Source organism: Calonectris borealis, chromosome 24 (genome assembly GCF_964195595.1).
Source record: "Calonectris borealis chromosome 24, bCalBor7.hap1.2, whole genome shotgun sequence".
Taxonomy (NCBI): domain Eukaryota; kingdom Metazoa; phylum Chordata; class Aves; order Procellariiformes; family Procellariidae; genus Calonectris; species Calonectris borealis.
The window spans coordinates 8,013,163-8,039,576 of NC_134335.1; the positions used below are offsets into that span (position 1 = coordinate 8,013,163).

The 26,414-nt window shown below is 60.1% G+C and overlaps 6 protein-coding genes across 11 annotated transcripts in view; 3 read left to right on the forward strand and 3 right to left on the reverse strand.

Annotated features, from left to right (window-relative positions):
* The window catches only part of CDON (cell adhesion associated, oncogene regulated), a 37,239-nt gene extending 34,345 nt beyond the window's left edge, over nt 1-2,894 (forward strand). The window contains exon 19 of the mRNA XM_075173114.1: nt 280-2,894. Within this exon, the coding sequence (XP_075029215.1) occupies nt 280-446 (167 nt within the window). The 3' untranslated portion in view covers nt 447-2,894. The remainder of the gene's footprint in view (nt 1-279) is intronic.
* Nucleotides 2,895-3,123: 229 nt separating this feature from the next.
* On the reverse strand, nt 3,124-9,190 carry VSIG10L2 (V-set and immunoglobulin domain containing 10 like 2). Its single transcript, XM_075173115.1, has 12 exons — nt 8,868-9,190; nt 8,414-8,773; nt 6,918-7,202; nt 5,777-6,052; nt 5,322-5,609; nt 4,777-5,037; nt 4,391-4,684; nt 4,012-4,314; nt 3,604-3,726; nt 3,494-3,518; nt 3,298-3,416; nt 3,124-3,263 (listed from the first exon to the last, which is right to left on the reverse strand). Exons 1-12 carry the CDS (start codon nt 8,938-8,940, stop codon nt 3,124-3,126), a joined length of 2,547 nt encoding a protein of 848 aa, XP_075029216.1. The 5' UTR covers nt 8,941-9,190.
* A 732-nt stretch (nt 9,191-9,922) lies between these two features.
* On the reverse strand, nt 9,923-15,827 carry DDX25 (DEAD-box helicase 25). Of its 4 annotated transcripts, none has more exons than XR_012677161.1 (13): nt 15,769-15,810; nt 15,622-15,676; nt 15,494-15,535; nt 15,089-15,224; nt 14,916-15,008; nt 14,698-14,800; nt 13,863-13,977; nt 13,297-13,474; nt 12,798-13,035; nt 12,178-12,340; nt 11,865-12,053; nt 10,948-11,561; nt 9,923-10,661 (listed from the first exon to the last, which is right to left on the reverse strand). XR_012677161.1 is itself a non-coding variant. In XM_075173133.1 (12 exons), exons 1-12 carry the CDS (start codon nt 15,805-15,807, stop codon nt 10,600-10,602), a joined length of 1,413 nt encoding a protein of 470 aa, XP_075029234.1. In that variant the 5' UTR covers nt 15,808-15,827; the 3' UTR covers nt 9,923-10,599. The 4 variants fall into 4 exon arrangements, 2 of the variants coding, with proteins under 2 accessions (XP_075029234.1, XP_075029235.1); XR_012677162.1 differs by having other exon boundaries at nt 15,494-15,532; nt 15,769-15,784; XM_075173133.1 differs by lacking the exon at nt 10,948-11,561 and having other exon boundaries at nt 15,769-15,827.
* Nucleotides 15,828-15,866: 39 nt separating this feature from the next.
* Nucleotides 15,867-23,372, forward strand: PUS3 (pseudouridine synthase 3). 3 transcript variants are annotated; one of them, XM_075173139.1, is made up of 5 exons: nt 15,867-15,957; nt 19,188-19,621; nt 20,856-21,421; nt 21,791-21,981; nt 22,937-23,372. In XM_075173139.1, the coding sequence occupies exons 2-5, from the start codon at nt 19,235-19,237 to the stop codon at nt 23,248-23,250; spliced, it is 1,458 nt and encodes a 485-aa protein (XP_075029240.1). In that variant the 5' UTR covers nt 15,867-15,957; nt 19,188-19,234; the 3' UTR covers nt 23,251-23,372. The 3 variants fall into 3 exon arrangements, 2 of the variants coding, with proteins under 2 accessions (XP_075029240.1, XP_075029238.1); XM_075173137.1 differs by lacking the exon at nt 15,867-15,957 and adding an exon at nt 18,150-18,238; XR_012677163.1 differs by lacking the exons at nt 15,867-15,957; nt 22,937-23,372 and having other exon boundaries at nt 19,212-19,621; nt 20,856-21,124; nt 21,195-21,421; nt 21,791-21,980.
* Nucleotides 17,273-18,467, reverse strand: HYLS1 (HYLS1 centriolar and ciliogenesis associated). The gene has a single exon (XM_075173142.1). The coding sequence runs from the start codon at nt 18,465-18,467 to the stop codon at nt 17,661-17,663; it is 807 nt and encodes a 268-aa protein (XP_075029243.1). The 3' UTR covers nt 17,273-17,660.
* RPUSD4 (RNA pseudouridine synthase D4) lies at nt 23,329-26,376 on the forward strand. Its single transcript, XM_075173136.1, has 7 exons — nt 23,329-23,988; nt 24,464-24,629; nt 24,871-25,072; nt 25,305-25,398; nt 25,501-25,651; nt 25,942-26,039; nt 26,191-26,376. The coding sequence occupies exons 1-7, from the start codon at nt 23,329-23,331 to the stop codon at nt 26,374-26,376; spliced, it is 1,557 nt and encodes a 518-aa protein (XP_075029237.1).
* The last annotated feature ends 38 nt before the right edge of the window (nt 26,377-26,414 follow it).

A 26,414-nucleotide genomic window follows, 5' to 3' on the forward strand; every position in this document is an offset into this window, starting at 1 on the left:
CGCAGAAACGTAGGTGGGAGTCGGGCTGACCTAATCAGCATGACCTGTTCGATATTAGTGCGGACAGAGCCGATGCTCCGAGCTGTTGCCTAATGTTTTGTGCCTGGTACGGTGGGAATGGGCCTGGGCTCAAAGAGCATCACCCACTTTGACTAATCTGAATTTTTGGGGCTTGTGGGTCTGTTGAGTTGAAAGAGGAGATGATCTACTTAAAAAAAAACGAAACCAAAACCAAAAAACACCACCAACCAAGCAACCCACCCTCCTCTTGCTTTGCAGGTGACAACTGCGTGCACTCGGAAACATCCAACCACATTTTGAGCTGGAGTCCCCTTATTCTGCAGCCTCTTTCGAAGGACTGTAAGGAAAAACCAGGATGGAGTTCATCCGGAGTCACCTTAAACGGTTCTGCGGACCTTCGGCAGCTCCAGCTGCAGGAAACCTGAGGAAGTGACCGTTGTCCCCACTTAACGCCAGTAACTGCACAGCAGAGTCGCTGAAAGGGAGTGATGGAGGGATGTTAATTATAACAGAGAGAGTCACTATTTATTTTTTTGTAGTAGTGTCATATGAATGTATCTTGTTTTTAAAAATGGTTGCCTTTTTATATTATTTATGCCTTGAAATCCCCCTTCCCCCCCCCCTCCCCCCCCACGCACCGCGAAACTAGCCTGGTTATGTGTATAAAAAAGAATTGTAATAATATAAAGAACAACGATGGGAAATATGGAGTGTGTTTTCCATGGCGTATTACCAGCGCGAGAAGCACTTCCGAGGAGTCCGATACAGGGATTTAGGGAGGCGGGTCTGATGCTTATGACCGACGGCTGCTGCCTTGACGTCGCGGTACTCGAACCCTCCTTTCCATGAACGCCTCCCGTCTTCTTTCGATTTCTCTGGGAAGAACCCGGTGGGTAAATGAGAAAATAAATAAGAAAAAGGAACCTCGGCTGCGTCCGTACAGCGCGGCTTGAGAAGCAGAGCTCGGTTTGGTGACCGTTTGTGTCTTTAGGTGTTTGATGACCCTTATGTTTGCAGAAGCGCGGATGAAAATCCAGCCTGTCTCGCCTTCCCGCTTGCAGAAGACAAAAATCCAGTTCGACTGCACTTTTAACTCCTTGGTGTGAGGGAACGCTGATGGCTTGGATAGCCTCTGAAATGAAACAAGTCGTGTTGAAGCGGCTCCCACCGGCCCTGCGCGCGGCTGCGAGGAACCTGCCTGCCCCTCGGAAACAGCATGATGTAGGTGTTGCAATGTTAACGGCAGGGTTTGGGTATATTTCTTTTTTTTTTTCCCCCCCCCCCCCCCTTTTCCAAATTTAATCAGAGTAAATAAAACAAAACCGGTGCTTGTAAAGCGCTCCCTCCCCCCCAAAAAAATCAAGAGCGCATAAACCCAGAAATGAGGCGCATAAATTACAATTACGGCCGCCCCGAGGCGACACATGTGCAGCCGCCTTTTCACGGAGCGAGTATTTTTCTAGCCAAGGCCGGCCGCGGGGCTGGGAAGGGAGGAAGCGATGCCGGCCTGGCTGGAGCTGCTGCAAACCCCTCGGGGGGCGCAGGCGCTACAGGTGCAGCCAGCGGTGGGGTTTTGGGGAGCGATTTCTCTTCGAGGAGGAAGCTCTTGCAATCTCCTTTGGTAGCAGCATCTCCCCGTGGGCTGTTTTAAGTGTTGGGGTGGGATTTTTTTTTTTTCTTGTATTGTTTATAAAGATATTAATTTTTTTGCCGTTATTTTTAGGGTTGTGCGTTCTCCCTGCCTGAGTGAACCTCCCTGCAAACCCCGTGCCGGCACCTTGCACCGCGAAACCCGCGGGCTTCGACTGCCACCTACCCTGGAGCCGCTGCAAAGCCCCGCTCCTCCCTCTTCATTTATCTCCTCCTCTCCTAAACCCGGCTTTCTCCGTCCGCTCCTTGCAGCGTGGCTTTACCCTCGCTGGATTTTTCCTTCGCAAGACCTGCTGCAAGGCTTTCCCCGGTTCCCGATGGAGATTGGCAGGCGAGTGGTTGGGTTTTACCTTTGGCTGCTTTGTTTTCCCTAAACCCTGCGATTTAACCACATTTTTAAACGACCTCGCTTAAATCAGACCCTGCACGTACTCCCCTTTATCATGGTTGTGTTGTATAAAGATGCTATGTTTTCCTAAGAAGCTGTAATGTTCCTTTGGAAATTATATGTATTTTGAAATGATGTCGTTTTTGCAGGGTTTGGGGGTTGGGTTTTTATTTTTTGGGGTGGTTTGTTAAAGAGGGCGATGCTGCTTTATGGCAGGGGTGGGGATTGATGCTCCACAGGCACTGAAGCGGGGTTGGTTCTCATCACTCGATGCTTCCCAACAGGTTATTAACCAAATACAGGAGAAAACTACCAGAAACGCTTGCACCAACGTGGGGGAAAAACCATCACTCATCGCTATTTTTAACATCCTGCGGTTTGGCCTGAAAAGGGGGAGTTTGGGGTGAAGAGGAGGACCCCTTCCCCACCCCACCAAAGCGTTGTGGCTGTCTTCGCACCGCATAAAATTCAGCGTGATCCCAAAACGGCACCCGCGACCGCAGCCAGCGCAAGGTGTTTTTTTTTTTTTCCCCCCCATCGGTGAGAAAATACTTATTTTAGCCTAAATATTTATTTTAGCTCCAGAAGTAACTGAAGTCTCAAGGCTGATCCGGAGGGATTTTCGCTGGGAGTCGCGCAGCTCATCCCCGCGCTCGGGCTGTGCTGCTTTTTATAACCACGGGTAAAAACCGGCGCGAGGTTTTTGGCAAAGCCTCTCGCCTTTCTTACGGCCTGGGCCTGGGTTCTCCGTGCTTTTTGGGGGTTAGAAAAGCTTTCCCTTCCCTTCCCCAAGCCAGCTGCACCCCGGGAAAAATCATACATTTCCCCCCAACGCCTTTTTAAATATCGTAAAGAGGCAAAACCCCTTTGCCACCAAATTTTTGTGCTGGGTCTGAATCACGGATATTTTTCCAGCTGCTGAGTTTTGACTTCAGCAGCGTCGCAGGAGCCGAGGCTTGGGAGACGCCTCCGGCCTTCCCGGCTTTTATTGATGCGAAGGGATGAGCGGGATGGGGCCCGAGACAAGGGGAGGAAAGGGAGATGAAGAGGGAAAGCCGGAGCGGTCACGGTGTCGCTGTCACGGTGATGGTGACATTAACAGGCGCGTCGTCGGTGGCGTCCGGCGGTGCTGAGAGCGGCTCTGGAAGGGGGTGGGAGAGGCCGCGGTGACACCGGGCGGGCGCTGGGTCACCGAGGCGGGTGGCTCAGCCCTCGGCTCGCCCCGTGGGTGCCGTTACCTGCCGCAGTGCCGGGGGCAGCCGGCTCTCCCGGTGCCGGTGCTGCTCCCTCCTCCCTGCTTGCGGCTGTTTCGGCATCCTCTGGCGTGCCGATGGGCTCCTGGGCGCTGGGACCGGCCCTGGCGGGGGACAATGCGGGGGTCTCACCGGCGCTGGGGTGCAGGAGCAATGGGGCGAGGGGGTTTTGGGCGCTCACGTGCGGAAGAGCAGGTCGTGCAGCCCTGGGGACGGACAGACAGACGTGAGGTGTGGGCGTCTAGCGTCCTGCCGTGGCCCCCCCTGAGCGCCCCCCACCCCGGCACTCACGGGGGAGGGTGTCCCGGTGGCGGGCGACGCAGCGCACGGCCAGGAGTGACGCCGCGGTGGCCACCAGCATCCCTGCCACCGCCGCCCCCGTCACCGCCGGGTAGGCCTCGAAGGGAGGCTCGGCTGGAAGAGAGCGGCCACTGTCAGCCTGGGTAATTAAGGTAACGAAGCACCCACGTGAGACCACGCAGAGGGAGAGGAGGGAGCGAGGCAGGCAGCAGGCCACCCCCAGCCAAGGCCTGGCAGAGCCCAGAAAGGCAGAGGGAGGTGGGAGCCTGTGCCTGTTCACTCTGGAACCTACTGATGACTGGTCACCCTCGGCTCCTCAGCTCCATGGGGATGCAAACGTCGCCCTTCTCCGCTCAAACCCTGCTCTGCCCACACGGAGCAGCGTCCCCCCCACTTCACCTGGCGTCTGCACCTCGGAGGGGTGCCCGGCCGTCCGGTGGTTGACAGCCAAGACGCGGAAAGCGTAGACCACCGCCGGGTCCAGCCCCCCCAGGCGCCGGTCGCGGGAGTGGGGCTCGATGTCGCCGGCGGCCGTTTCCCAGGGGCCGGGCGCCCGCCGGGGGGGTTTCTTGGCCTGGCGCCGCTGTACCACGAAGCCGGTGAGGTTGCCGGCGCCCTGCGTCCGCCACTCCAGCCGCACCTCGGTGCGCGCCCGCGTGTACCGTAGCTTGCTGATGGTGACGTTGGGGGGGGCCGGGTACCCTGCGGCGAGATGGCGCCCGGCAGGAGGGGGCTGACGGTCCCACCCCGGGGACCCCCCACCCATCCCAAGACTCACGGTCCACGCGGAGGCGGACGGGGAGGCTGGCGGTGCCCACGGCGTTGGCCGCGGCGCAGCGGTAGATGCCGCCGTCCGCCGGCCACTCGGCATCCGGGACGGTGAGGTTGACCCAGGCTTCTCCCCGCTCCAACCGGTACTTGGCCAACCCCGGCGTCACCTCCCGCTCCTCGGGGTCGTACCAAACCACCGTGGCACCCAAATCGGCGCCGCCGCGCCTCCGGCATGCCAACCGCGCCTCGCCGCCCTCCAGCACCGCCACCTCGCTCCTCTCCGCCTCCAACTCGGGGACCTCTGCGCGGGGAGAAGCGGGGGACGGAGCCGACGTGCAACCCCGCCGCGGCGCGGCCGCGCGGTGAGGGCACCCGGGGACCCATCCGGCTTACCCAGCCGCAGCCGACACTCGGCGCCGGCGGCCCGTAGCGGGTGGGCGGCCGCGCAGACGAAATCCCGGCCCCCCAAGCTGCCGTCGGCGCTCAACACCAGGACGGCGGCGGAGGGCGAGGGGTCCCCCAAGGCCTGGCCCCCGCCGTCCCGCCAGCGCAGGGTGACCGGCGGCGTCCCCCCCTCCCACCGGCACCGCAGCATCACGAACTCGTCACCCTTGGTGGCCGCCGCCGCGCAGGAGGGGCCGCCGGCCGGGACCCCTGCGGGATGGAGCGGCGTCGGGGCGGGGTACCGTGATGCTGTGCTGAAGTAACCCCCCCAAAAAGGAGACACACCCCCCCCCCCATTTTGGGAGGCTTTGACCCCCCATTTTGGAGCGAGCTGGGGTTGGTGGAGGTCGCGGCAAAGGCAGCGTCACCTTGGGGTGCCCATCCCGTGGCGTGGCCGTGGCACGGGGGTCACCACAGCTCCGCTGTGCCAAGGAGGGGGGGGGTCAGGAAGGGATTTTTTTAGGGGGGTGGAGGGGGAACCCGTCCGCACTCACACAGGGTGGTCCCGCACGCAGCCCCCTGCGGCAGCGCGGGGTGGGAGGCCAGGCAGGAGAAGGAGCTGCTGTTCCTGGTGGCCGCCCCTGGCAGGATGCTGGTGGCCATGGAAAAACTCAACCCCGTCACCTCCTCCTCCTCCTCCTCCTCCTCCTCCTCGGGGGGGCCGGGGCCCACCCAGCGCAGCCGTGCCGGGGGGAAGCCCCCCAGCCAGCGACACCGCAGGGCCACGTCCTGCAGGTCATCGGTGGCCAGGGCAGAGCAGCTGGGGCTCCCGGCCGGTGGATCTGCAGGAGACCATCAGCCCTGGGGTGGGGTGGGTCAGGTCCCCACCCCGCTTTTACCTCCCCACCCAAAGTGCCCCTCGCACCCACGTCCTCACCGGGGAGCCGCGTTGGTCCACCTCGCCCCGGGGGGACCCACCGGGCCAGCCCCCCCGCTCGGGGTTACTTACAGTAGACGGTGAGGACGATGGTGGCCTGGGTGCGGGTTTGGAGGTGGGTGTTTTCGGCCAGGCAGGTGTAGGTGCCCGCCTGGGCGCGGGCGATGGCGGCGATGACGTAGGTCTGGCCAGTGTGGACCTGGGAACCATTGTGGAGCCAGACGTAGCGGCTGGGGGGGTTGGAGGGAGCCAGGCAGCTCAGCACCACGTCCTCCCGCTCGCCCGCCGAGAAACCCCCCTGTTCGGGGGAGAAGGGCTCCACGCTGATGGCCGGCTCGTCGGGGCCATCTGCGGTGACATGGGGACCCTTAGCCATTGGGATGTCCCCACAGAGGTGACGCAGCCCTCCCTGGAGCATCCTCCCACTGGTGGGAAACCAGGCTGTGAAGCCTCCTTAGAAAGGGTGCACCGTGGTGGTTGTTGTGAACACACCGTGGTGCGTGACGGCCATGGAGGCACCGTGGTGGCATGGTGCTTGGTGGTCACGGATGCGCCATGGTGCGTGGTGGTCATAGGCACACCTTGCTGGCATGGTGGCTGTGGAGGTGGCATGGGGTATGGTGGCCATGGGCACACCATAGTAGCATGGTGTAGCCGTGGACGTATCATGGTGGCCATTGATGCTTCATGGTGCAGCATGCTTGTTGGCCATGGACATGCTATGGTGGCCATGGAGGCATCACGGTGGCATGGTGCATGGTGGCCATGGAGGCATCATGGTGGCAACATGCTTGTTGACCATGGTCATACCATGGTGGCCATGGATGTACCATGGTAGCCATGGAGGCATCACGGTGGTGGGGTGCATCATGGGATCATGGTGGCAACACGCTTTTTGGCCATGGCAATACTATGGTGGCCATGGAGGCATCGTGGTGGCAAGGTACGTGGTAGCCATGGATGTACCATGGTGGCCATGGAGGCATCATGGTGGCAAGGTATGTGGTGGCCATGGATGTACCATGGTGGTCATGGAGGCATTATGGTGGCCATGGACATACCATGGTAGCTACGGATGTGCCATGGTGGCAGGGTGCTTGGTGGCCATGGACATGCCATGGTGGCATCTTCAGCCCTGAGGATGCCCCCACAGCGGGTGCCCACCCTGGGGCAGCCCCCCCGGGAAGACGGGACGGAGCCCCGGGGGACTCACAGACGATGTCCAGGTAGACGGGCTCGCTGGTGCGGTTGTTGACCTCGTTGCGCACGGTGCAGGCGTACCAGCCGGCGTGGCTGCGGTTGGCGGGCGTCAGGCGCAGCTCCGCCCCGGAGCCCCCCAGCCCCGCGGGGGACGCTGAGGGACCCCCCCGGGGCTCCCGGTGCTGCCAGGAGAAGCTCAGCGGCTCCGTCCCCTCCCGCACGGCGCAGGTCAGGGCCACCGCCGCCCCCTCCACCGCCGCCGCCGCCGTCGGCCGCACGAAGGGCTTGGAGACGGGCGCTGGGGGCACCGAGCCGTGAGTGGCCCCCGAAGCCCCCCAGCTCCCTCCTGTCCCCTGGGGGATGATCTTTCCAGCCCAGAACATATACTGGCTAGTGATGTGCTGTAGTGGCTAGCAGGATGGCTAGTGAGAATGTCTACGGGCTAGTGAGGGGGTGTCCTGGCTGTGGGCAAAGGGACTGGCTGGAGCAGCCATGTATGGGCTAATGAGGCTGGTTGTGGGCTGGTGGGATGCTGGGTTGGCCCCAAGGAGATGGGGATGGCTAATGGGCTGCTAAATTGGCTAGCGGGGTGCTATATTGACTAGTAGGGCACCATGTTGGCCAGTGGGGTGCTACATTGGCTGGAGGCAGGGGAGTTCATTGGCTAGTGGTGTGCTATGCTGGCTAGTGGGGTGCTATGTTGGCTAGTGGGGGTGCTATGTTGGCTAGCATGGCATTACGTTGGCTAGTGGGGTGCTACATTGGCTAGTGGGGTGCTACATTGGCTAGTGGGGCGCTACATTGGCTGGAGGCAGGGGAGCTCATTGGCTAGTGGTGTGCTATGCTGGCTAGCGGGGTGCTTTGCTGGCTGGTGGGGCTCTACTTTGGCTAATGGGGCAGCGCTTCGTTGGCTGGTGAGTGCTATGTTGGCTAGTGGTGAGCTGCTTTGGCTAGTGGGGTGCTATGTTGGCTAGTGCAGTGCTATGTTGGCTAGTGCAGTGCTACGTTGGCTAGCGTGGCACCACATTGGCTAATGGTGAGCTACTTTGGTTAGTGGGGTGTTATGTTGGCTAGCACAGCGCTACGTTGGCTAGTGGAGTACTATGTTGGCTAGCAGGGTGCCACGTTGGCTAGTGGGGGTGCTTTGCTGGCTGGTGGGGCTGAATGTTGCCTAGTGATACACTTCATTGGCTAGTTGTATGCTTCGTTGGCTAGTGGGGCACTACGTTGGCTAGTGGGGCACTATGTTGGCTAGTGGTACGCTTCATTGACTGGTGGGGCCCTTTGGTGGCTAGTGGACCACTACCTTGGCTAGCGGCATGCTTTGTTGACTAGTGGGGCCCTTCACTGGCTAGTAGCTTCATTGGCCAGTAGCATGCCACGTTGGCCAGTGGAACACTCTATGGGCTAGTGGGCGAGGGGCTGCTTCACCACAAGCCAGGGGAACGCGACGCTGGCCGGCCCGTGGCTAGCGGGGTCCCGCGGGGAGGACACCGGCCGTCGGCTTACCCAGGACGCGCAGGAGGACGGCGGCGTAGCCGACGCGGAGCCGGCCCCGCTCCGGGAAGAGCCCCTGGCAGAGGAAGCGGCCCTGGGCGGCCGCCCGCAGCTCCCGCAGCTCCAGCGTCCCGTTGCGCAGGGTCACCCTGCCCAGCGTCCCCGCGCCGGGGGCCACCGCCGCCTCCCCGCCCGAGCCCACTGCCACGGCCCGCGGCGGCCCCGAGCCCCCCGTCGCCGCGAAGCTCCAGAAAACCACCGCCGGCGGTGCCGAGGCGGCCGCCGGCCCGCAGCTCAGCTCCACCGCCCGGCCCCGTACCCCCGTCACCGTCCGCTCCTCGTAAGCCGCCTCACCGGCCGCCAGCGGCTGACCTGGCCCAGAGGTGCAGCGAGTTGGTCAGGTCTCCGCTCACCCCCCTCTTGGGGAAAAATTGGGAGGGGAAGGGGGGGTCAGGGCTCTGCTCACCCCCCGCCAGCGCCGGCAGCAGGCAGAGGATCCACGGCCCCTTCCAAGGCGGCGGTGCCCGGCCACGCTCCATGGCGCCATGTCCGGCACCGAGCCCCCCGCCGCGCGCCGAAGCAGGGCTGCGCTTTCCGCCCCGACCTCCTCTCCGGTTACCCCCTGGGTAATTAGGCCCGGCCCTGATTAACCGTTAATTATTTATAAACCTGCCTGGGCGCGGGCAGGGAGGGGGGAAACCCGACGCCGCTGCCCACCTCGGCCCCTGCAATCTCAGGGCTGAGGACGGGCGCACTCGTTGCAGGAGTGGCAGCATCACCTCCTTCCCCCCCCCCACCCCCACGGGGAAAATTTATTCCTGAGTGTTAACCCCCCCCCAAATTCTTTTCGTTAAAGGAGGGGAAAATACGCTGCCACCCCCCCTCGATCGAAAACGCGGGGTTTGGGAGGCGGGGGAAGCGGGGCGCTCGGCGGCGAGCGGGGTTTGATATTTCATCTCCCGCCCTGCGCCGCGCCCCGGCCCATCAAACATTCATGGGGGGGGCGGCGACGCTGTAATGCAACGCCGTGGGGGGCTGGAGCACCCCCGCGGGAGGATTTTGGGGTGCGGATGGTGGGGGGGAGGGACACAGCAGCCCCTTGCATCCCCATCCCCAAAGCCGGTATCCGCCGCGGAAGGGCCTCGGCCGGCAGCTGAAATCCCCCACGAGGCAAAGCCCCCCACGCCGCGCTCGTTAACCAAAACTACCCCGTTAATGCTGAACGTGAGACCACCTGCAACGAGGTTTTTGGGCTTGAAATACCCAAAATGGGTTAAAGCCGGGCACCGGGGGGGGGGTTGCAGAGCCGGGGTGAGGCTTCCAGCCGCCTCCGGTCACGTTTTTCTGCCCGAAAAGGTCGAGTTTGGAAAGAAACTGGAAGAGCCGAAGCGAGGGGAGCGGGGGGGTGTTGGCAGATCCGGGAAACGACACCGATGTCAACGCTCCGACCTAATAAAAATCCTTCTGCAAGCAAAATAAGCGATAAATTTCAAGGGAACTTGGGCAGAGGAGGAGCGGCGATTATAAATAATGCCGTTTTATTAGAGATTAGCTTGGCGGCAGCGAAGGGATAACCCTTTTGGGGACACAAACGCACCCCCGGGCGGGGGACAGGCAGCCCAGGTCCAACCTCTCTCCCCTCCAACCGCCGTGACCCCAAATGCTCGCTTTTGGGGTCCCGACGGGATTTGGGATGGCAGCAGCAGATTCACGCTGCCATCTAGCGAGACTGGGGGATTTGGGGTTTTTTATAACTCGCTCTTTTCTCCTGATTTTTTTTTGTTTTTTTGTTTTTTCTCATTGACGTTTTCTCTGAGATTTTGCTGGCGGAAACGCTGCCCGCTGCTGCTGCCTGGAGACGAGCAGCAGCTTTTTTGGGCCAGTTACCGGCGTTTACCTGTTTTCTGACCGCTCCGACCCATTTTTGAGGAAGGTTACCCCGTGTTAAGCCCCTCGGGGGATTCCTCAAGCCACGCGAAGTGGCGGCTATGGAAACCTCAGAGATAGAACAAGGAACAAAACCAAGACAATAATCACTGGGTCCGAGGGTTCCCCCCTCCCCATCTTCTCCTACAACGTCACAACAAAACCGAACAGCTTTAGGAAGTTATGAGAGAACTGGGAGATTTTCCCCTGTAACTTTTCCTTCTGTTTCGAACCAAAACTCCGATCTGGGGGAGCAAACCCCCGCTCCTCACTCAGTTTTCAAGCTTCTCGAGCTCGTCCATGTCGTCCGGGTCCAGCTGCTTGATCTTGGTCTCTGCAGGAAGGAAAAAAAATCGTCAGCGTTTGGCACGGAGCAGGGTCAAAACAGAGCCCAGGCACCCCACGAGCCGGCGTCTGCGCTGCTTGCATGCACACGCGCGGGCTGGAAAGCTCCCCGAAGCGCCCGGCGTGGGATTTCCACCCTGTGGCCTTCAAGCGACAGTCGAATAAACTTGGAAAAGCACAGCGTAAACTGGGTGAGGGGCAGCGAGGCTGCCAAGAAAGCAAGAGGCGGCGCAAGCAAGAAGGTTTCCGGATGCGCTCCCGCTCTCTGCTCCCACCTCCGATGGAATGCGGGACAGGGAAGGTTCGTTATCCTCCTCAGGCAGCCCCCGGCCCTCGCATCGCAACGTCAGGGCGTTAAAAAGCAAACGTCAGGTGGCTGGGAGTTCATCCGCCCGGATTTTCATCCCGCGGAGATCCCGCACTGGGCTCCTTTGGCTAATTCCGGCCGCGTCCACCTCATCGCAGTTGTCCGACGCTTCTGCTGCTCGGAAAAAATCTTCGCCAGACTATCTGGCTCGGGTCTGCTCTGCCAGGTGTCTGCCGCGGGCTCGTTCGGTTTTTAAATTTAAAGGATAAGCTGCCAAGACAGCGCTGCAGCTCTGAGGACGGAGCTGAGGAAGGGACGTGGTTTTGCGGACGCCGAAAGGTTTCGATAACCTTCTTTTCCCTAAAAATCGCAGGGAAAACAGGCACCGGGATTTCAAAAGCCACGGCGTCTTGCAAATCCCGTGAAAATCCTCTTGACGTTCATGCCCGACAATCGATTGGCAGTCGGGAAAGACCTGCGCGATTTCAGCTGCCAGCTTCTCTCCCACAGCCAGGGCTGAGCTAGGCCGGGGCACCAGCTCCCCCGGGACGGGGATTTGCAGGGTAAAGGCAGATAAAACGCCTGAAGGAGGGAAAAAAAAAAGAGCGGCTGAGGCATCCTGGGTACTTGTAACGTCCCTTGCAAGTCAGGCACAACCTCCTGGGCTGTTTCTCTGAAAATTTGGCTGCTGGGGGGAAAAAAAAACCAACGCAAAAAGGGTGAGGGGCTGAAAGGAAAGCTGCATCCGTCGCCTGTACTGAGTGGGATGAGCCCCGGGGAGAAGAGCAGCCCAACAAGGTCCATTTGCAGACGGGATACGAGCCGGAGGGGGATCACCGGTCCCAAAACCACCTCCCGGAGAGGCGGATGCGCGCGGATACTCACGGAAATGCTCCTCTATCATCTGCACGAGCCCCACGTTCTGGCTTTCCACCATGCTGAAGGCGATGCCCTTCTTCCCGAAGCGTCCCGTTCGCCCGATGCGGTGGAGGTAAGTCTCGAAATCCGGCTCGCTCTTCTCATCGGTGGGGAGGCTGAAGTTCACCACGATGGTGACCTGCTGCACGTCGATCCCTGAAAAAGAGAGAAAGGGGCTGTGGAAAGGGATCACCTCGTCGGGGAGGATCCCTTGCTCGAGCTTACGCTGCCACCACAAGAACCAGAGGCCAGGAAGCCTCCATCGGTTTTCCGGAGGTACCTCTGGCGCAGACGTTGGTGGCGATGAGGACCTTCTCCTTCCCGTCGCGAAAGCGCTGGATGACGTTGGCCCGCTGGGCTACCGTCAGCTCCGCCGTCAGGATGGCTACCTGGTGCCCGTCCTGGCTCATCTCCACCGACAGCCAGTCCGCGCTCCTCCGAGTCTGGACGCGTGGGGAGAGGCGGGCTGAGGTTTCGCCGCAGCTCCGCTCGCTCCCAGCCAACCCGTCACCGAGATTTCCCCCGCCTCCCGAGTCCCCTGCGCCTTTCGAGGGAGCTCCCGGCGCTTTTTAACACCTCAAAATAAGGGGGACGAGCAAGAAGCCCCCGGGAACACGCAGCGCGAAGGGCAAGGAAACACAGCGTGTTTTCCGTGCGCTGGTGACTGCGGAAGGCAGGCAACGGTGGTCGCAAGCAGTAGGAGAGACGCTGTTAAAACACCGCTTTTAAAGGCTGCCTTTAAATGCTGGCAACGCGTTCCCCCACCCCTCCTGGGGGTCCGCTCCCTCATTTTGAGGGTCTTGGGAGGAGCCCCCCCGTATCCACACCGTAAAATGAACCATTTCTGTTATCGCTGACTGCAAATGCATCGACCTCCCCGGGCAGGCTGGGCCGCTTTACCTGGCAGAAGATCATAGCCTGGCCGATGGTGATGCTGCCGTAGATGTTGCAGAGGGCTCTGTACTTCTCCTCCCGGCTCCTGCAGACGAAGAAGTACTGCCTGATGTTGCTCAGGGTGAGCTCTTCCTCGCGCAGCTTTATCACGATGGGGTTGGAGATTATTTGCACGGCGAACGCCCGCACGGTTTCCTTGAAGGTGGCGGAGAAGAGCAGCATCTGGCAGCCTTTGGGTAAAGCCCTGGAGCGGAGAAAAAGGGACTCATCAGGATAAAAACCCTCCTGTGCGTCTCTCGGTTTTACAGACAGCCGGATCCCTGGACTGAGCAGGTCAGAGCCTGCTGACGTGCAAAAGCCGATTCCCCACAGCATCCCTCGACGTCACAGCGACGCTCTCTTTCGCTGCCGATTCAGCTCGTTTGGCGACCGATTCCCTCAAAGCCGAGCAAAGAGGGGGGAAAAAAACCAGGGAAGCGGGATGCCAGCTGTCAGGAATACCCACCTCTGAATGCGAATGCTTTGGTAGGAGAGGCCCTGACTGTCGATCATGATGTCGGCTTCGTCCAGCACGAACATGTTGATCTTCTTCACGTCGATGACTCTCCGTTTGAAACACCAGTCCAGCATCGTCCCCGGGGTCCCGATGACGATCTGCTCCTCCAGCGCGGTGCCCTGCAGAACTGCGAGAGGGGGAAATGGCACCCGTCCGCCTCCAAACACGACGCGTTTCTGCTGCTCCAGCGCATTTTTTCCCTTGGTTATCTCCAATTCCGGCCTTTGAGGGGGTCATCGCAAAGTGGAGCTTGAGATGATTAAAATTGCAAGCGGGGCTGATGGTTCCCTACAGCCTCGGGGGGGTGGAAACCAGCCCCACGCAGGAAGGAGGGAGCCTGGAAGCAGCCAGCGGTCGTGAAAAAAGACTCCTTAGCAGGAGAAGGGAATACAGACGCTATTTTATGCGAGGTCTGTGCAGCTCCTGGTAGCTGAAGGTTCCAAGAGAGGATCCCTATACTCACTTAACGCTCAGTTAACAGCGCCGGTAGCTCTGCTCGGCAGAACCGGACTCACCTCGGTTTCCCCGGACGGCGTAGGTAACCTTGATGTCAGCGCAAAACCGCCCGATGGTCTCGATCACGCAGCCAATCTGCAGGGCCAGCTCATAGGTGGGAGCCAAGCAGAGGCACTTGGGGGGAGATAAGAGAGCTGTCGGACGAGAAACGCCTCGTTTAAAAGCCGAGGGCTCTCCCAGGATGGGATACACCGGGCAGACAACAGCGTATTTTGAAGGGACAGGAAGAAGAGCACAGGAAAATCCCGCTAAACTCCCTCGAAAGGGCAGGGGGAGGGGGTAGTCGTTCACATTTGGAGGTTAGGGAGCTGGGAACACAGCACAGCTCGAGGGATGCTGGCAGAAAGAAGTCGCTGTAGCTATTTTTGAGGGGGAAATTTGTCTCCTGCAGTTCGTTACTGCACCCAGCTTTAAAGCAACCATTTAAATCACCCCGTACGCTTGAGACGAGAGACTTTAAATGGCGGTAACCAGCTCACAAAGCTGGTTCTGCACGCAGAGGGGTGACTCGGGCTCGCGGGGGCATTTAAGCCACCAGCAAACCAGCAGTCCCTACAGTTGCTTTTCAAAGTCAGCTGGACACTCCCCAAAATTTAAATTCCAGGATATCTAAAGCCTGGCTTAATCTGCTGCAAGTAAAATTACCTCCCTTTAGCGGGCACCACTCTTTCTGTCCTACCTGCTGCTGCGACGGTACCCGGGGGTTTATCGTCCCCTCTTCCAGCAGGTAAAATCATACAGAAACGGGGACAAAAACCAGAGCTCTGCCCCCAGGCAGCGTCTCGAGGGCTTGGGCAAACCCCTCCTGCATCAGCTTTCCCTTTCCTACGTTACCTGCGGGTGTTTCTCAGCGGCATTAACTCTGCTCAACATCGCCAAGACAAAAGCTGCCGTTTTCCCTGTCCCTGACTGGCTCTGGGCAATCAGATTTTGGGGCCTGCAAGGCAAAGGCTGCTTAGTGGCACAAAAGGTCGTGCGTCCCCGGTGTCGGGACGCCAATCCGGGGATGCCTCGAGGGAGCCGGGGCTTGCCCGCGTGGCGTTACTACTCACGGATACGCCAGCATGATCGGCAGAGCCGTCTCCTGGATTTTGGATGGTCTGTTGAAGCCCATGATGTAAATCCCCCGCAAAAGCTCCTTCTTCCTGTAAAAAAAAGCATGAAAAGGGCCAGTTTGACAAAGGACGGCGGCTCTCGTGCTTTGCCGGGCTGCCTGGCGACTCACAGGGGCAGCTCTTCGAAGGTTTTGACGGAGAAGAGCGGAGAGCTGGGGTCCTGCTGCAGGATCTCCACGTGGTGGCTGGACTCCACCAGGGACGTGCGGATCAGCTTGTTCAGCAGGGAGGTTTCCGCCGAGTCCACTGGAAAACGCAGAAACTTGTTAAGAAAAAAGACTTTTTATGAGAAGTCTCTCCCCCTTCCCGCAAATACAGGGGTCTCTGGCCATCCCCACCCTTGGGGAGCCCGGACACCGCTAAGACCTGTACGCAATTAGCGAGTAATGAGCGTGGCCTGCCGCAGAACCCCGACAGCACCCAGCCGCCCCGCTCCCTGCCTCAGTTTCCCCCGCCCGCTTCAAGGGCAGGCCCCGAGGATCCCGGGGGCCGCACACCCAGGCGCAGGGACCCACCTCTGTCGTCGTCGTCCCCCTCCTCCTCATCGCCGCGGCCTGCTGGGGGAGGAGAAACCGGGGGGGGCTTGAGGCCGAGGCCCAGGCCCGGGGCCCTCCCTCAGGCGGGGGCCGAGGCCTCTCCTTACCCCGGCGGCGCACGAAGGGGTCCCGGCGGCGCGGCGGGGGGCAGAGCGCGGGGAGCTGCGGGGGCAGAGGCGGCCGTTACCGGGGGGGAGGCGGTGAAGGGGGTGAGGCCCCGGGGGAGCGGGGGGGGGGCCCGGCCCGGTCCCCACCCGCTCGGGCCAGCCGCCGCTGTCCCCCGCCTCAGCCATGGCGCTGGCTCATGAATATTCATGAGGGACTAGCGCCCCCTGGCGGGCGGGCGGACCGCGGCTCCCGGACGGGGGCACCGGACGGGGCGGGCGCTTCCGGGGCACCGGCCCCGGCCCCGCAGCGGCTCCGGCCCCGGCTGCGACCCGCAGGTAGGGCCGGCCCGGCCCGCTGCCCGCGCCGGGGGCTGCGGGCCTGTAGGGTGGGGGGTCCCGGCGAGCTGGAGGAGCAGGGACCCCGTAGGGTGGTGGCGCTGTCCCCCATGGGGTTTCGGGGGGTCCCTGGAGGGGGCAGAGACCACCCCATAGGGTGGTGGGGGTCCCTGGGGTGCTGGGGGACAGGGACACCCCCCGTAGGGTGCTGGGGGTCCCGGGGGGGGGGGGCAGAGACCCCCCCCATAGGGTGGTGGGGGTCCCTGGGGTGCTGGGGAACAGGGACACCCCATAGGGTGGTGGGGTTTCCTGGGATGTTGGGGGACAGGGACCCCCCCGTAGGGTGGTGGGGGGGCAGAGACCCCCCCATAGAGTGGTGGGGGTCCCTGGGATGCTGGGGGACAGGGACCCCCCCCATAGAATGGTGGGGGTTTGGGGGGGGGGGAAAGACACCCCCCCCCCCATAGTGTGGTGGGGGTCCCTGGGGTGCTGGTGGACAGAGACCCCCCTATAGGGTGGTGGGGGTCCGCAGGGTGCTGGGGACAGGGACCTCCCCATAGGTGGGGAGGGGGGGGCAGGCAGGGACCTCCCCCATAGGGTGGTGGGGGTCCCTGGGGTGCTGGGGGACAGGGACCCCCCCATAGGGTGTTGGGGTTCCCTGGGGTGTTGGGGGACAGGGACCCCCCCATAGGGTGGTGGGGGTCCTTGGGGTGCTGCGGACAGGGACCCCATAGGGCAGGGAGGGACCCCTGCTGCAGACAGCACCCTATAGGGTGCCAGCACTGGTCCCCATAGGGTTTTGGGGGGGGGGGTCCCTGGGGGGCAGAGACACCCTCATGGGGGGTTCCACAGGGTGCTGGAGAGCCAAGGAGGTCCTTGGGGTGCCAGAACCCCCCCAATGCGGGGTGACAGCAGGGTCCCCAAGCCTGGGGGACACACGTGTCCCCTCCCCAGCCCTACCGCTCCGGGCCGCAGCCGTCACCTGCTTCCCATCATTTCCTTTTCCCGACGAGGTTTTGGGGACCTTTTCTGGGGGGGCCGAGCGGCCGGAGGCTCCCCAGCCACTCTCCCTGCCGCGGCTTCCAGGCCTTTTCCTGCGCAAGAGCCGCCAAATTGTCAGTCCGTCCCGATACCTGGAGAAAAATAATAATAATAATAATAATAATAATAATAATATCTTCACCTCATGCTAAAGCTCATTTATTTTAAAAATGACGTAAAATAAGGCAAGGGGAGCTGGGAGTTTGGTGGTGCAAGGATAAATCCAGAATAGCAGACATCGACCGAGGCGTTAATTAACCCACAGAACTAAAACAAATCTTTCCACACTTTATTAAAGAAAGATATTGCCGAGACGCCGTAAATAAAACCGCCTGAATAGCTCACACAACAATCCAGGGGCAATTACGTGCCAAAAATCGCCAGGCTCGTTAGAGTCTTATTTCTCCCGATATTCGGAAAGTCTGGCAGGCCGCGTGGTTTTTCGGTGCCTGCTCCCCGAGTCTTAACTCGGAAAGAAGCTTTGCGCGATGGCGGGGGGAAGCAGGGATGTTTCACCCCAGCCCGTTTAACAACCCCAGGCGCTGGGTGAAGTTTTAAAACCAGAATTTAACCTGCTTGAAATGCAAAAAGGGGATTTTTCCGAATTATCGAGGACTTTTGAGAGCAGCACGTGGGCGGTGAAGAGATGTGGCTCTGGGGAACTAGGAGGAGGTGTGTTTTCTGGGGAGGAGGCCCTTGGCCAGGTCCCAGCGCACCTCCCAGCGCAGGGCAGCTCTCTTTTTTTCGGTGGGCACGGCGTAAGCGTTGGGGACGTAGAGGTGCTGTGGCCTGCTGGGGAGCTCGGCCTTGCAGAGCATCTGCTCCCGGATGCCCCAGCGAAGTTCTTGCCGCTGATCCTCTCCCGGGATTGGGAATTTCTCCCATTCTCGTTTATATTCAAAATATTTGGCCACTCGGTCGGTTTTCCCCCGGTTACGGCCCAGCGGCTCAAAGCGTGGAGGAATGAAGGATTTGGGTTGTCCCGCCGCAGCGGAGTACTGAGAAGCGGGGGAGCTCCGGCTCCCGAAATCCCCGAGGAGAAAGGGGGGACTGTCCCCACGGGGCCAGCGGTAAGGGGATTCGTCGAGGGAGCTGCTGCTCGTCTCCATTTCCCCCTCGGAGATGCTGTCTTCCGGACCGGTCCTTCGCTGAAGCATTTTCTGCCTCAGGCTCCAAACCTCGGCCTCGCTCTCCGGCTCGCTGGTCACCGACTCGTCGGAGACCTCTACTCCTCCGTCGGGTCTGTGCCTCAGCACCTTCCTTTTCATCACCAACCTCCTGGTTCCCCTCCGAGTCTCGGAAAACGTAGGAAGGGCTGGCTGCACCCCCAAAACGAAGGAGGCCTCGGCGTAGGGATCGTCGCGGGGATGTGCCCGCTCCTCGCTGCCTCCTTGCCGGGCGTACAGCCGGCTCGGGGCCGGCGCAGCCGCCAGCTGCTCCTCATCCTCCGGTCCCGTCGTCTCCTCCATGGTTTCTGCCGAGCTGGGTGGATCCTGCAAAAATAAACCACAGTTAATTTCTGGCAGCACGTTCGAGCTGGCTAAAGACGCGAAGGGGGCTCTGATTCTCAACTTTTTGGGTTCACGGGTGTTGATTTAGGTTGCGGTTAATCAGACGGGGGTCTGGGAGTGCTGCTAGACCTCCTGCCGCCAGCAGAAGGCTCTTTCCCTACAGCAAATGGAAACGCAGCGCAGCTATAAAGCCCCGAAGCCCCTTCTGATGCAACCCCTAAATTCCTGCTTGAAAAAAATGCAAGTTTTCACCCGTGCTGTTACGAAATGTTGGAGCAGATGGTGCGGCGAGATGAATGGCAGCCATTAGCGGGCTGTCTGAAGTGTTGGTGCTGGCTGAGCGCGGTGCGAAAATGGAAAAGGGCTCCCTGCAGATAGCAAAAGGCTAGCCGGGAACGTGCTGCCGCCGCGCCGGGGCTGACGGAGCAGATCCGATCGTGCGGCGGCGGCTGGGGGAAGAGGAGTGATTAAAAAGTGCAAATAAAGAGACTTGAGTAAGATGAAGCTGTCCGAGCTAAGCGCCCTTGGCCCTTCACACGCTCTGCTAGGAACACCGAGGGGTTAAAAAATAAAGAATTATTTTGCGGGTAACAATTATTTTACAGAGCAAACTTCTAGGTGTAATAGAAGTTTAAAAAAAAAAAGTGCAAACCCCCCAATTTCTTTCTTTCTCTACAGACCCCGAGGAGCTACCAGCAAGCAATTAAGGCTCCAAGACAGCAGCTATGGCCGAGGGGAGCACGGTGACCGATCAAGAACGGCTCCGGAGGAGGGTGCAGGAGCTGGAAGAGGAGGTGAAGCGGCTGCAGGAGAAGCTCCGAGAGGACAAGGAGGGTGCTGGGAGAAGAGAGGCTCCTTCGGCCCCCGGGAAAGCCAAGAAACGCCAGCAACGGCCGTTCGATTTTGGTGCCTACGGCCGCAGACACGTGGCGCTGAAGATCGCCTACCTGGGCTGGGGCTACCAGGGCTTCGCCAGCCAGGAGAACACCAGCAACACCATCGAAGAGAAACTGTTTGACGCCTTGAAGAAGACGCGGCTGGTGGACAACAGACAGACCTCCAACTACCACCGCTGCGGGCGGACGGACAAAGGAGTCAGTGCCTTTGGACAGGTCAGGATCCCGCTCCGGCTTTCCCGGATTTCTGGCTCCTGTGTGGGATGGAGATCCAGTGGGATTACTGTCCCACAGTGACGAGCCAAGGCAGCACAGCTTGCATTCGTTTTTCAAAAGCCATCGGCTTTTAAATCTGAAAGTGAGCCTGGCAATGGCTTCCTGCATGTGGAATGATGATGTTAGACCCTCAAAGTGTTTATTAGTGCTAGTTTTTTTTCCATATTAGTGCTAGTTTTTTTCCATGTTAGTGCTAGTTTTTTTTCCAGAGGCCTGTTTTGAGAGGATGAAATGCATTTTAGGTTGCAGCTTCCCCAAGAGCTCAGGGCTGGCAAAAAAGGGGAGATGCCCTTTCTTCCACAGACGTACTTGTTGCTCTTCCTGCGCTGACTGCAGCGTTTGGCAGAGCCCTCTCAGCTGATTTAACAAAAAAAAAAAAAAAAAATCCAAGAATTGGATAGCTTCCTGCGGAGTCAGGCAGCTGAATTCCTGCGCAGAAGGGTCTGGGGGGAGCCGCAGCTAGCGGAAGGGAGCGTGGGAGTGGGAGCTGGAGGGAGGGGAGCCAGCCGGCCCCGCTCGGTGGGCACGGAGCCATCAGGCTGGCTGAGCCACTGGGGAAAGCGCAGCCCTTCCTGCGTCGCGATGGCTTCGCTGTCGGGCCAGTCTGTCCTTCCCTCCCGGCTCTGGAAGCGGAGCTGGCTTGGCTGTTGCCTCGCCGGGGTGGTTTTGGCCCGGGTGGGCGGTCTGCTCTCCTTCACAAGATGAGCCGCACGAATTAAGGGCAGGGGCTGCCTTTTCTTGCTCCATTTAAAGTGCGCAGGCACCTGCGGCGTTAATTAACTTGATCCCACATCAGGTTTCCCAGACAGCCAGGCTGTTACTGGGTTCAAGTCATCACCTCCAGCAAAAAAAAAAAAAAAAAAAAAGAAAAAAAAAAAAGAGAGCACATTATATCCTAAAAACAGTGACTAAAGTTGAAGCCATTTCGAGACCATGTTATGTAGGCAGTCTGCAACTTTCTCTGTTTTATTAAAGGAATCCGTAGCATCTGCTAGGAACCTTAGCAGAGGCACTTGCAGCTTTACCCGCAGGAAGGAGGGGTAAGATCGCCTGATTTAAGACACCTTCATCTGTAGGAGATCCTGAATTTATTTCACAGGGGTGTAGGAAGACTTGGCTTGACACGCCGAATACGCCCATCTGCGATCTAATCCTGGCTTTCCTCATTTTGCAGGTGATTTCCCTAGATCTCCGCTCGAACCTGTCGGAGGGGAAGAAGCTAAACGGCCACGAGGGTGACTCGGAAGGCAAAAGCGAGGGCGAGGAGGAGCTCCGCTACACCCATATTCTGAACAGGGTGCTCCCGCCCGACATCCGGGCGCTGGCCTGGGCCCCCGTGGAGCCCGATTTCAGCGCCCGGTTCAGCTGCCTCAAGAGGAGCTACCGCTACTTCTTCCCCTGCGCCGACCTGGACGTGGCCCTCATGCACGCCGCAGCCCAGAGGTACGTGGGGACCCACGATTTCCGTAACCTGTGTAAAATGGACGTCGCCAACGGGGTGGTCAACTTCCAGAGAACGATCCTCAGCGCCGGAGTGACGTGGGTGGAGAGAGGAGGAGAAACGGGGCTGCAGGATCCCTTCCGTCTGTGCCAGTTTGAAGTGACGGGACAGGCGTTCCTGTATCACCAAGTGCGCTGCATGATGGCGATCCTCTTCCTCATCGGTCAGGGGATGGAGAGCCCCGAGATCATTGACGAGCTGCTGGATGTGGAGAAGAACCCCCAAAAACCGCAGTACAGGTACGGAGAGCTCGGGAAAACCTCCCGGGCTGCTTCTCAAAGCAACGGCTGCGCGCGAAGTGCTGCTGGCAAGCCACTTCTCTGCCAGCCTGCGAAGCAGTCTCTCACAATATGGAAGCAAGCTGCCAGCGGCCTCTCTGGGAGGTATCCATAAGGATCCCGTTTTTCTTGCTCTTGGACAAGCTTTTGCTGTCTTTAGTCCTTGGTATTTGGTTAAACCTAATTCAGTTTTTATCAGAAAAAGGAGTTCTGTAAAAGACAGGGCTGGTTTTGGCAGAAAGGACAGACTGATGCGCTGTTGCATGAGCCTTTTTTGTCACAGCATCCCTCCAAACAGCAACAGGTAACGCCTTCTCTCCTTTTCCCTAGCATGGCAGTTGAGTTTCCGCTCGTCCTGTACGACTGCGAGTTCGAAAACCTTCAGTGGCACTACGACCGAGAAGTGCAGGAGTTCAACGTTACCCACCTACAGCAGCTCTGGGCCAACCACGCGGTCAAAACTCAAGTGCTACGTAACATGTTACGAGGGTTGGATGCTGCTCCCGTGGCTACTGGAAAAAGTAAGGGATGGTTTTGTGGCAATACCTTGGGATGGTGGTAACTGGTTTATCATAAAATCATAGAATAGTTTGGGTTGGAAGGGACCTTTAAAGGCCATCCAGTCCAACCCCCTTCTGTGGGCAGGGACATCTTCAACCAGATCAGGTTGCTCAGAGCCCCGTCCAACCTGACCTTGAACGTTTCCAGGGTTGGGGCATCTACCACCTCTCTGGGCAACCTGTGCCAGTGTTTCACCACCCTCAGCATAAAAAATTTCTTCCTTATACCTAGTCTAAATCTCCCCTCTTTTAGTTTAAAACCATTCCCCCTTGTCCTGTCGCAACAGGCCCTGCTAAAAAGTCTGTCCCCATCTTTCTCATAAGCCCCCTTTACGTACTGAAAGGCCGCAATAAGGTCTCCCCAAAGCCTTCTCTTCTCCACGCTGAACAACCCCAACTCTCTCAGCCTTTTTTCAAGGAGAGGCATTCCACACCCCTGATCATTTTGGTGGCCTTCTCTGGACCTGCTCCAACAGGTCCGTGTCTGTCCTGTGCTGAGGGCTCCAGTACTGCAGGGGGGGTCTCACCAGAGCAGAGCAGAGGGGCAGAATCCCCTCCCTCGCCCTGCTGGCCACGCTGCTTTTGATGCAGCCCAGGATACGGTTGGCTTTCTGGGGTGTGAGCGCACGTTGCCGGCTCATGTCCAGCTTTTCATATACCAGTACCCCTAAGTCCTTCTCTCTCTCAGGGCTGCTCTCCATCCCTTCATCCCCCAGCCTGTGCTGATACCGGGGGTTGCCCTGACCCAGGTGCGGGACCCTGCACTTGGCCTTGTTGAACCTCATGAGGTTCACACGGGCCCTCTTCTCGAACTTCTCCAGGTCCCTCTGGATGGCATCCCGTTAAAAAAAGAAGAATGAAGGAAAGGGGTAATTAAATAGATCGCTCAAACCAAATTTTTTCAATTATATCACAGGCCCAGGGAACAACACAACCGTCCTCTGGGGAGATACGAAGCCTCCGCTCCGCAGCCAGGTCAGTGGCTTCGTGGAAGGCGTCAAAGCCCGCACCTACAAGCCTTTACTGGCCCGCCCCAAGTGCGAGGGGCTGGAGGCCCGCATCCGCCACTTTGTGCGGAGGGGCCGCATCGAAACCCCCCGGGGCCTGGAGGTGGGGGGAGACGGAGATGAGCAGCCCCCCGAGACCAAGCGGAGCCACCGCAGCGATGCCCCAGGGAGTGGTGGCACCGCAGAGCAGCCTCCCAAGCGGGTCTGCGTAGACGTCGAGTGATGGTGACGGGTCACCTCAGCAGGAGAAGGACAGCTTGCTGCCTTGCTTTTTTTTTTTTATTGAGGGAAAAAAAAAAAAATGCAATTTGCCAGTGCTATTTTTATAAATTCCAAGAAATCCTGCAGAGTGCTGTTGTGTCACGGTCTGGAAGGGGATGGGGGGTGCCTCAGCCTCCTCAGAGCTGCTCACCTCACGGTGGGGCGGCCCTGGGGGCTGCTGGGGCTGTACTGGGCTGAGGCAGCCAGGGCCCACCCACCTGCTCGGCCTCCCCACAAAGCCCACACGCCTCCCCGGTACCTGACAAGGTTCAACATGTTTCCTCCCCGGTACCTGACAGGCCCCGGCTGCTCCCGTCCTCCCGGCGCGACCGTTACCAGCCGCCAACCGTCGCCGGCGTTTAAACAGCCGAGTGGGGGCGAGGCCCTCCCCCGAGGCCCGCCCTTCGCGCCGCCGCCATTGGGCGGCGTGGGTGTCGCTCGGCTGGATGCCCCATTCCGATTGGAAGGACGGGCTGAAGCACCGCCTCCACGCCGCCGCCATTGGCCGGAAGGGGAAAGAGGGGAAGGAGGAAGGAAGATGGCGGCGGCGAGCGGCGGCGGCTTGCGGCGGTGCGCCGCGGGCCTGGGCCGGGCGGTGCGCACCGTCTCCGGCAGCGGGCGGGCGGCGGCGGAGGCGCTGCGGGCCGAGCAGCTGGCGGAGCGGCTGCGGGCGCGGAGGAGCGAGGAGGAGAAGCGAGAGGTGAGCGGTGCCGCGGCCTGGTCGCGCCCTGAGGGGCGGGACTACAACTCCCGGCGTGCACCGCGCCGCTGGGGCGCACACGCGGAGCGGGAGCGGGAGCGGGAGCGGGTCCCCCGGCCCGGTCCGGGCGCTCCCCCGGCCCGGCAGCGGGTGGGATGGGCAGCCGGTGGTGGGGGCGGGCAGGCGTTACCGTCGTGCCCGCGGGTTTTCCCTCCCCGCCTCCCCCGGGCAGCGGGGGAGGATCTGGAGCGGGATTTGCGTGGGGCTGAGCGAGATCCCAGCGAGCTGGGTGGCGGGGTGGGGTTGCGGGGACGGCGCCCGGGCTTCGTCTCCGTAGTGACTGCGTGTTACAGCCCTCAGAAACCCGCTGTGAGGCGGGAGGAAGGCGAGGGAGTTGCTGAAGGTCACGCAGAAGCCTTGCACGAATGCCAAGAGCCGTTCATCCTCCACCCACGGCGTTTTGTTCTCCCCTCAGATCCCCAAAGACCCAGCGCAGAGACGGGTCCGGGAGCTTGCCATGCTGAGCAAGCAGCTGCAGCAGGTTCACCCCAACGTCCTGGCCAAAGTGCTCAAGCAGGGAACCGTGTACCAGAACGAGGAGATTGTGGTGATCAACAAACCCTACGGCCTCCCCGTGCACGGTGAGGGAAAACCCGGCCGTGCCCCATCCGCGCCGATGCCATAGAGGGGGAAACGGAAATGGCTCCACGGTGCTGACAGGGATTCTCTATCTCCGTCCTCCCTGCGCTGAGGTTTTCCTTCCCAGGGAGGGATGCGGGGAGTTTGTCACCTTTAGACCACAGCCTTCATCTCGCGTTTTGGGGGCAATTTAAGGCACGCGGGGAGGTGAACCCCTGATTGCCTTGCCTGTGGGTTATGCAGGTGGCCCCGGGATCAAGAATTGTATCGCTGACGTGCTGCCGATTTTGGCCAAGATGCTGGAAAACATGAAAGCCGAACCCCTCCACCTCTGCCACCGGCTGGACAAAGAGACCACGGGCGTGATGGTGCTGGCGCGGAGCAAGGAGGTGGCAGAGAGGATCCGGCTTCTCTTCAAAACTCGTCAGGTGGAGAAGATCTACTGGTAGGAAAGGTTTGGGTGGAGAAGCGGCTTTGAAGAGACCGTAGGGTTTGAAGAAGGGGTGAAGGGACAGCCACCAGGGTGTGGGGACGAGGGGCTTTGTGGAAGTGGTGGGTGTTTGCTTATCTTCCCTCAAGCATCTCTTTACGAGGCTGGGTCATGGGGAGAGGGGATGAGGGGAGAGTTCCCTTCCTGCTGGAGCGACACCCCGCAATCCTCTGGTTTCCCTCCCCAGGGCAATTAGCGTGGGGGACCCAGACCCCGCCGAGGGCATCGTGGAGATCCCCATCGTGGAGAAGGAGGTGCGGAGCCAACAGTCGCACTACAAGGTGAGCCGCACGTCCTCTTGGCCGCTGTTTTGGCCTCACGCTTCCGCTCCTCGGCACCCCCCTCCTGCCCTCCCGCGGGCTCACCCTCTTGTCGCCGTTCAGATGACGCTGGCCCCCAACTATCGCCTGTCTCCGGAGGACGGGAAGGTGGTGAAAATCCGCAAGAACCGCAACGCCGAAAGCGCCGTGACGCGGTACCGCCTTCTGGCTAGCTCTTCCGCCTGCTCTCTGCTGGAGCTCCAGCCCATCACGGGTGAGGCCTGGCTGGGTGTCCCCGGGGTTGTGTCAGCCGCTGGATCCGCGTTCTGTGCGGCTCTGTAGCCATGACCAGCGCTGGAAGCAGGAACACGTCGCTAGACACGACAGCCTTTTTGGGCCAAGGCTCTGTGAACAAGCCACACCAGGAAGATGGTTTGCTGCTGGGCTGCTCTCTGGCTGCCGGTGATTTTGGCATGGGATTATCCGGCACCGAGGGTGGCAGGTGGGAGCTGAGGCCTGGCACGGCTGGTTGTCACGTTTCTCCTCTTTCTCTTCCCTCCTCAGGGGTGAAGCACCAGATCCGGGTTCACCTGGCCTATGGGTTGGGGTGCCCCATCCTGGGCGATCACAAATATTCGCACTGGAGCAAGCTGGCACCCCAGGTAAGGCAGGTCCTGTGTCAGGGAGGCTGCCAGAGCCGGATCCAGGGCCGGGCAGCCCCGTTGTCTCCCCCAGCTCCTCCTGGGCCAGGGTTTTCAAGTCCCAGCTGAAGAGATGGGTTTGTGGAAGGGACGTTTTCTGTCCTCGCTGCAGAAGCTTCCTGAAATCACTTTGAAGAGGCTGAAGCTGGAGCAGAGCAAAGCTCGCCACCTCCCCCTCCACCTCCACGCCCACCGGCTCTCCCTGCCCCTGGGCGAGCGGATAAACCTCGTCTGCAAGCCGCCCCTCTTCTTCCAAAAGACTCTGAAGAAGCTGGAGCTGGACGTCACTAACGACTAACGAGGCACGACGGGAGTGGTACCGTCTATCTCCGCATC

Excerpts from the sequence above, each read along its gene's own strand:
- VSIG10L2 (XM_075173115.1), bottom strand. The coding sequence starts at position 8,940 with ATGGAGCGTGGCCGGGCACCGCCGCCTTGGAAGGGGCCGTGGATCCTC. Across the intron at positions 3,727-4,011 it reads CTCCGAGGTGCAGACGCCAG|CCGAGCCTCCCTTCGAGGCC; the intron begins GTGAAGTGGGGG and ends GCTCTCTTCCAG. Across the intron at positions 3,264-3,297 it reads TGCCCCCGGCACTGCGGCAG|CCACCCGCCTCGGTGACCCA; the intron begins GTAACGGCACCC and ends CCGAGGGCTGAG.
- DDX25 (XM_075173133.1), bottom strand. The coding sequence starts at position 15,807 with ATGGCTGAGGCGGGGGACAGCGGCGGCTGGCCCGAGCGG. Across the intron at positions 13,978-14,697 it reads CCGCTGAGAAACACCCGCAG|TGCCTCTGCTTGGCTCCCAC; the intron begins GTAACGTAGGAA and ends TCTCCCCCCAAG. Across the intron at positions 10,662-11,864 it reads GATGATAGAGGAGCATTTCC|AGACCAAGATCAAGCAGCTG; the intron begins GTGAGTATCCGC and ends TCCTTCCTGCAG.
- HYLS1 (XM_075173142.1), bottom strand. The coding sequence starts at position 18,467 with ATGGAGGAGACGACGGGACCGGAGGATGAGGAGCAGCTGGCGGCTGCG.
- PUS3 (XM_075173139.1), top strand. The coding sequence starts at position 19,235 with ATGGCCGAGGGGAGCACGGTGACCGATCAAGAACGGCTCCGGAGGAGG. Across the intron at positions 19,622-20,855 it reads GAGTCAGTGCCTTTGGACAG|GTGATTTCCCTAGATCTCCG; the intron begins GTCAGGATCCCG and ends CTCATTTTGCAG. Across the intron at positions 21,422-21,790 it reads CCCCAAAAACCGCAGTACAG|CATGGCAGTTGAGTTTCCGC; the intron begins GTACGGAGAGCT and ends CCTTTTCCCTAG.
- RPUSD4 (XM_075173136.1), top strand. The coding sequence starts at position 23,329 with ATGCAATTTGCCAGTGCTATTTTTATAAATTCCAAGAAATCCTGCAGA. Across the intron at positions 23,989-24,463 it reads GCGAGGAGGAGAAGCGAGAG|ATCCCCAAAGACCCAGCGCA; the intron begins GTGAGCGGTGCC and ends TTCTCCCCTCAG. Across the intron at positions 24,630-24,870 it reads CTACGGCCTCCCCGTGCACG|GTGGCCCCGGGATCAAGAAT; the intron begins GTGAGGGAAAAC and ends TGGGTTATGCAG.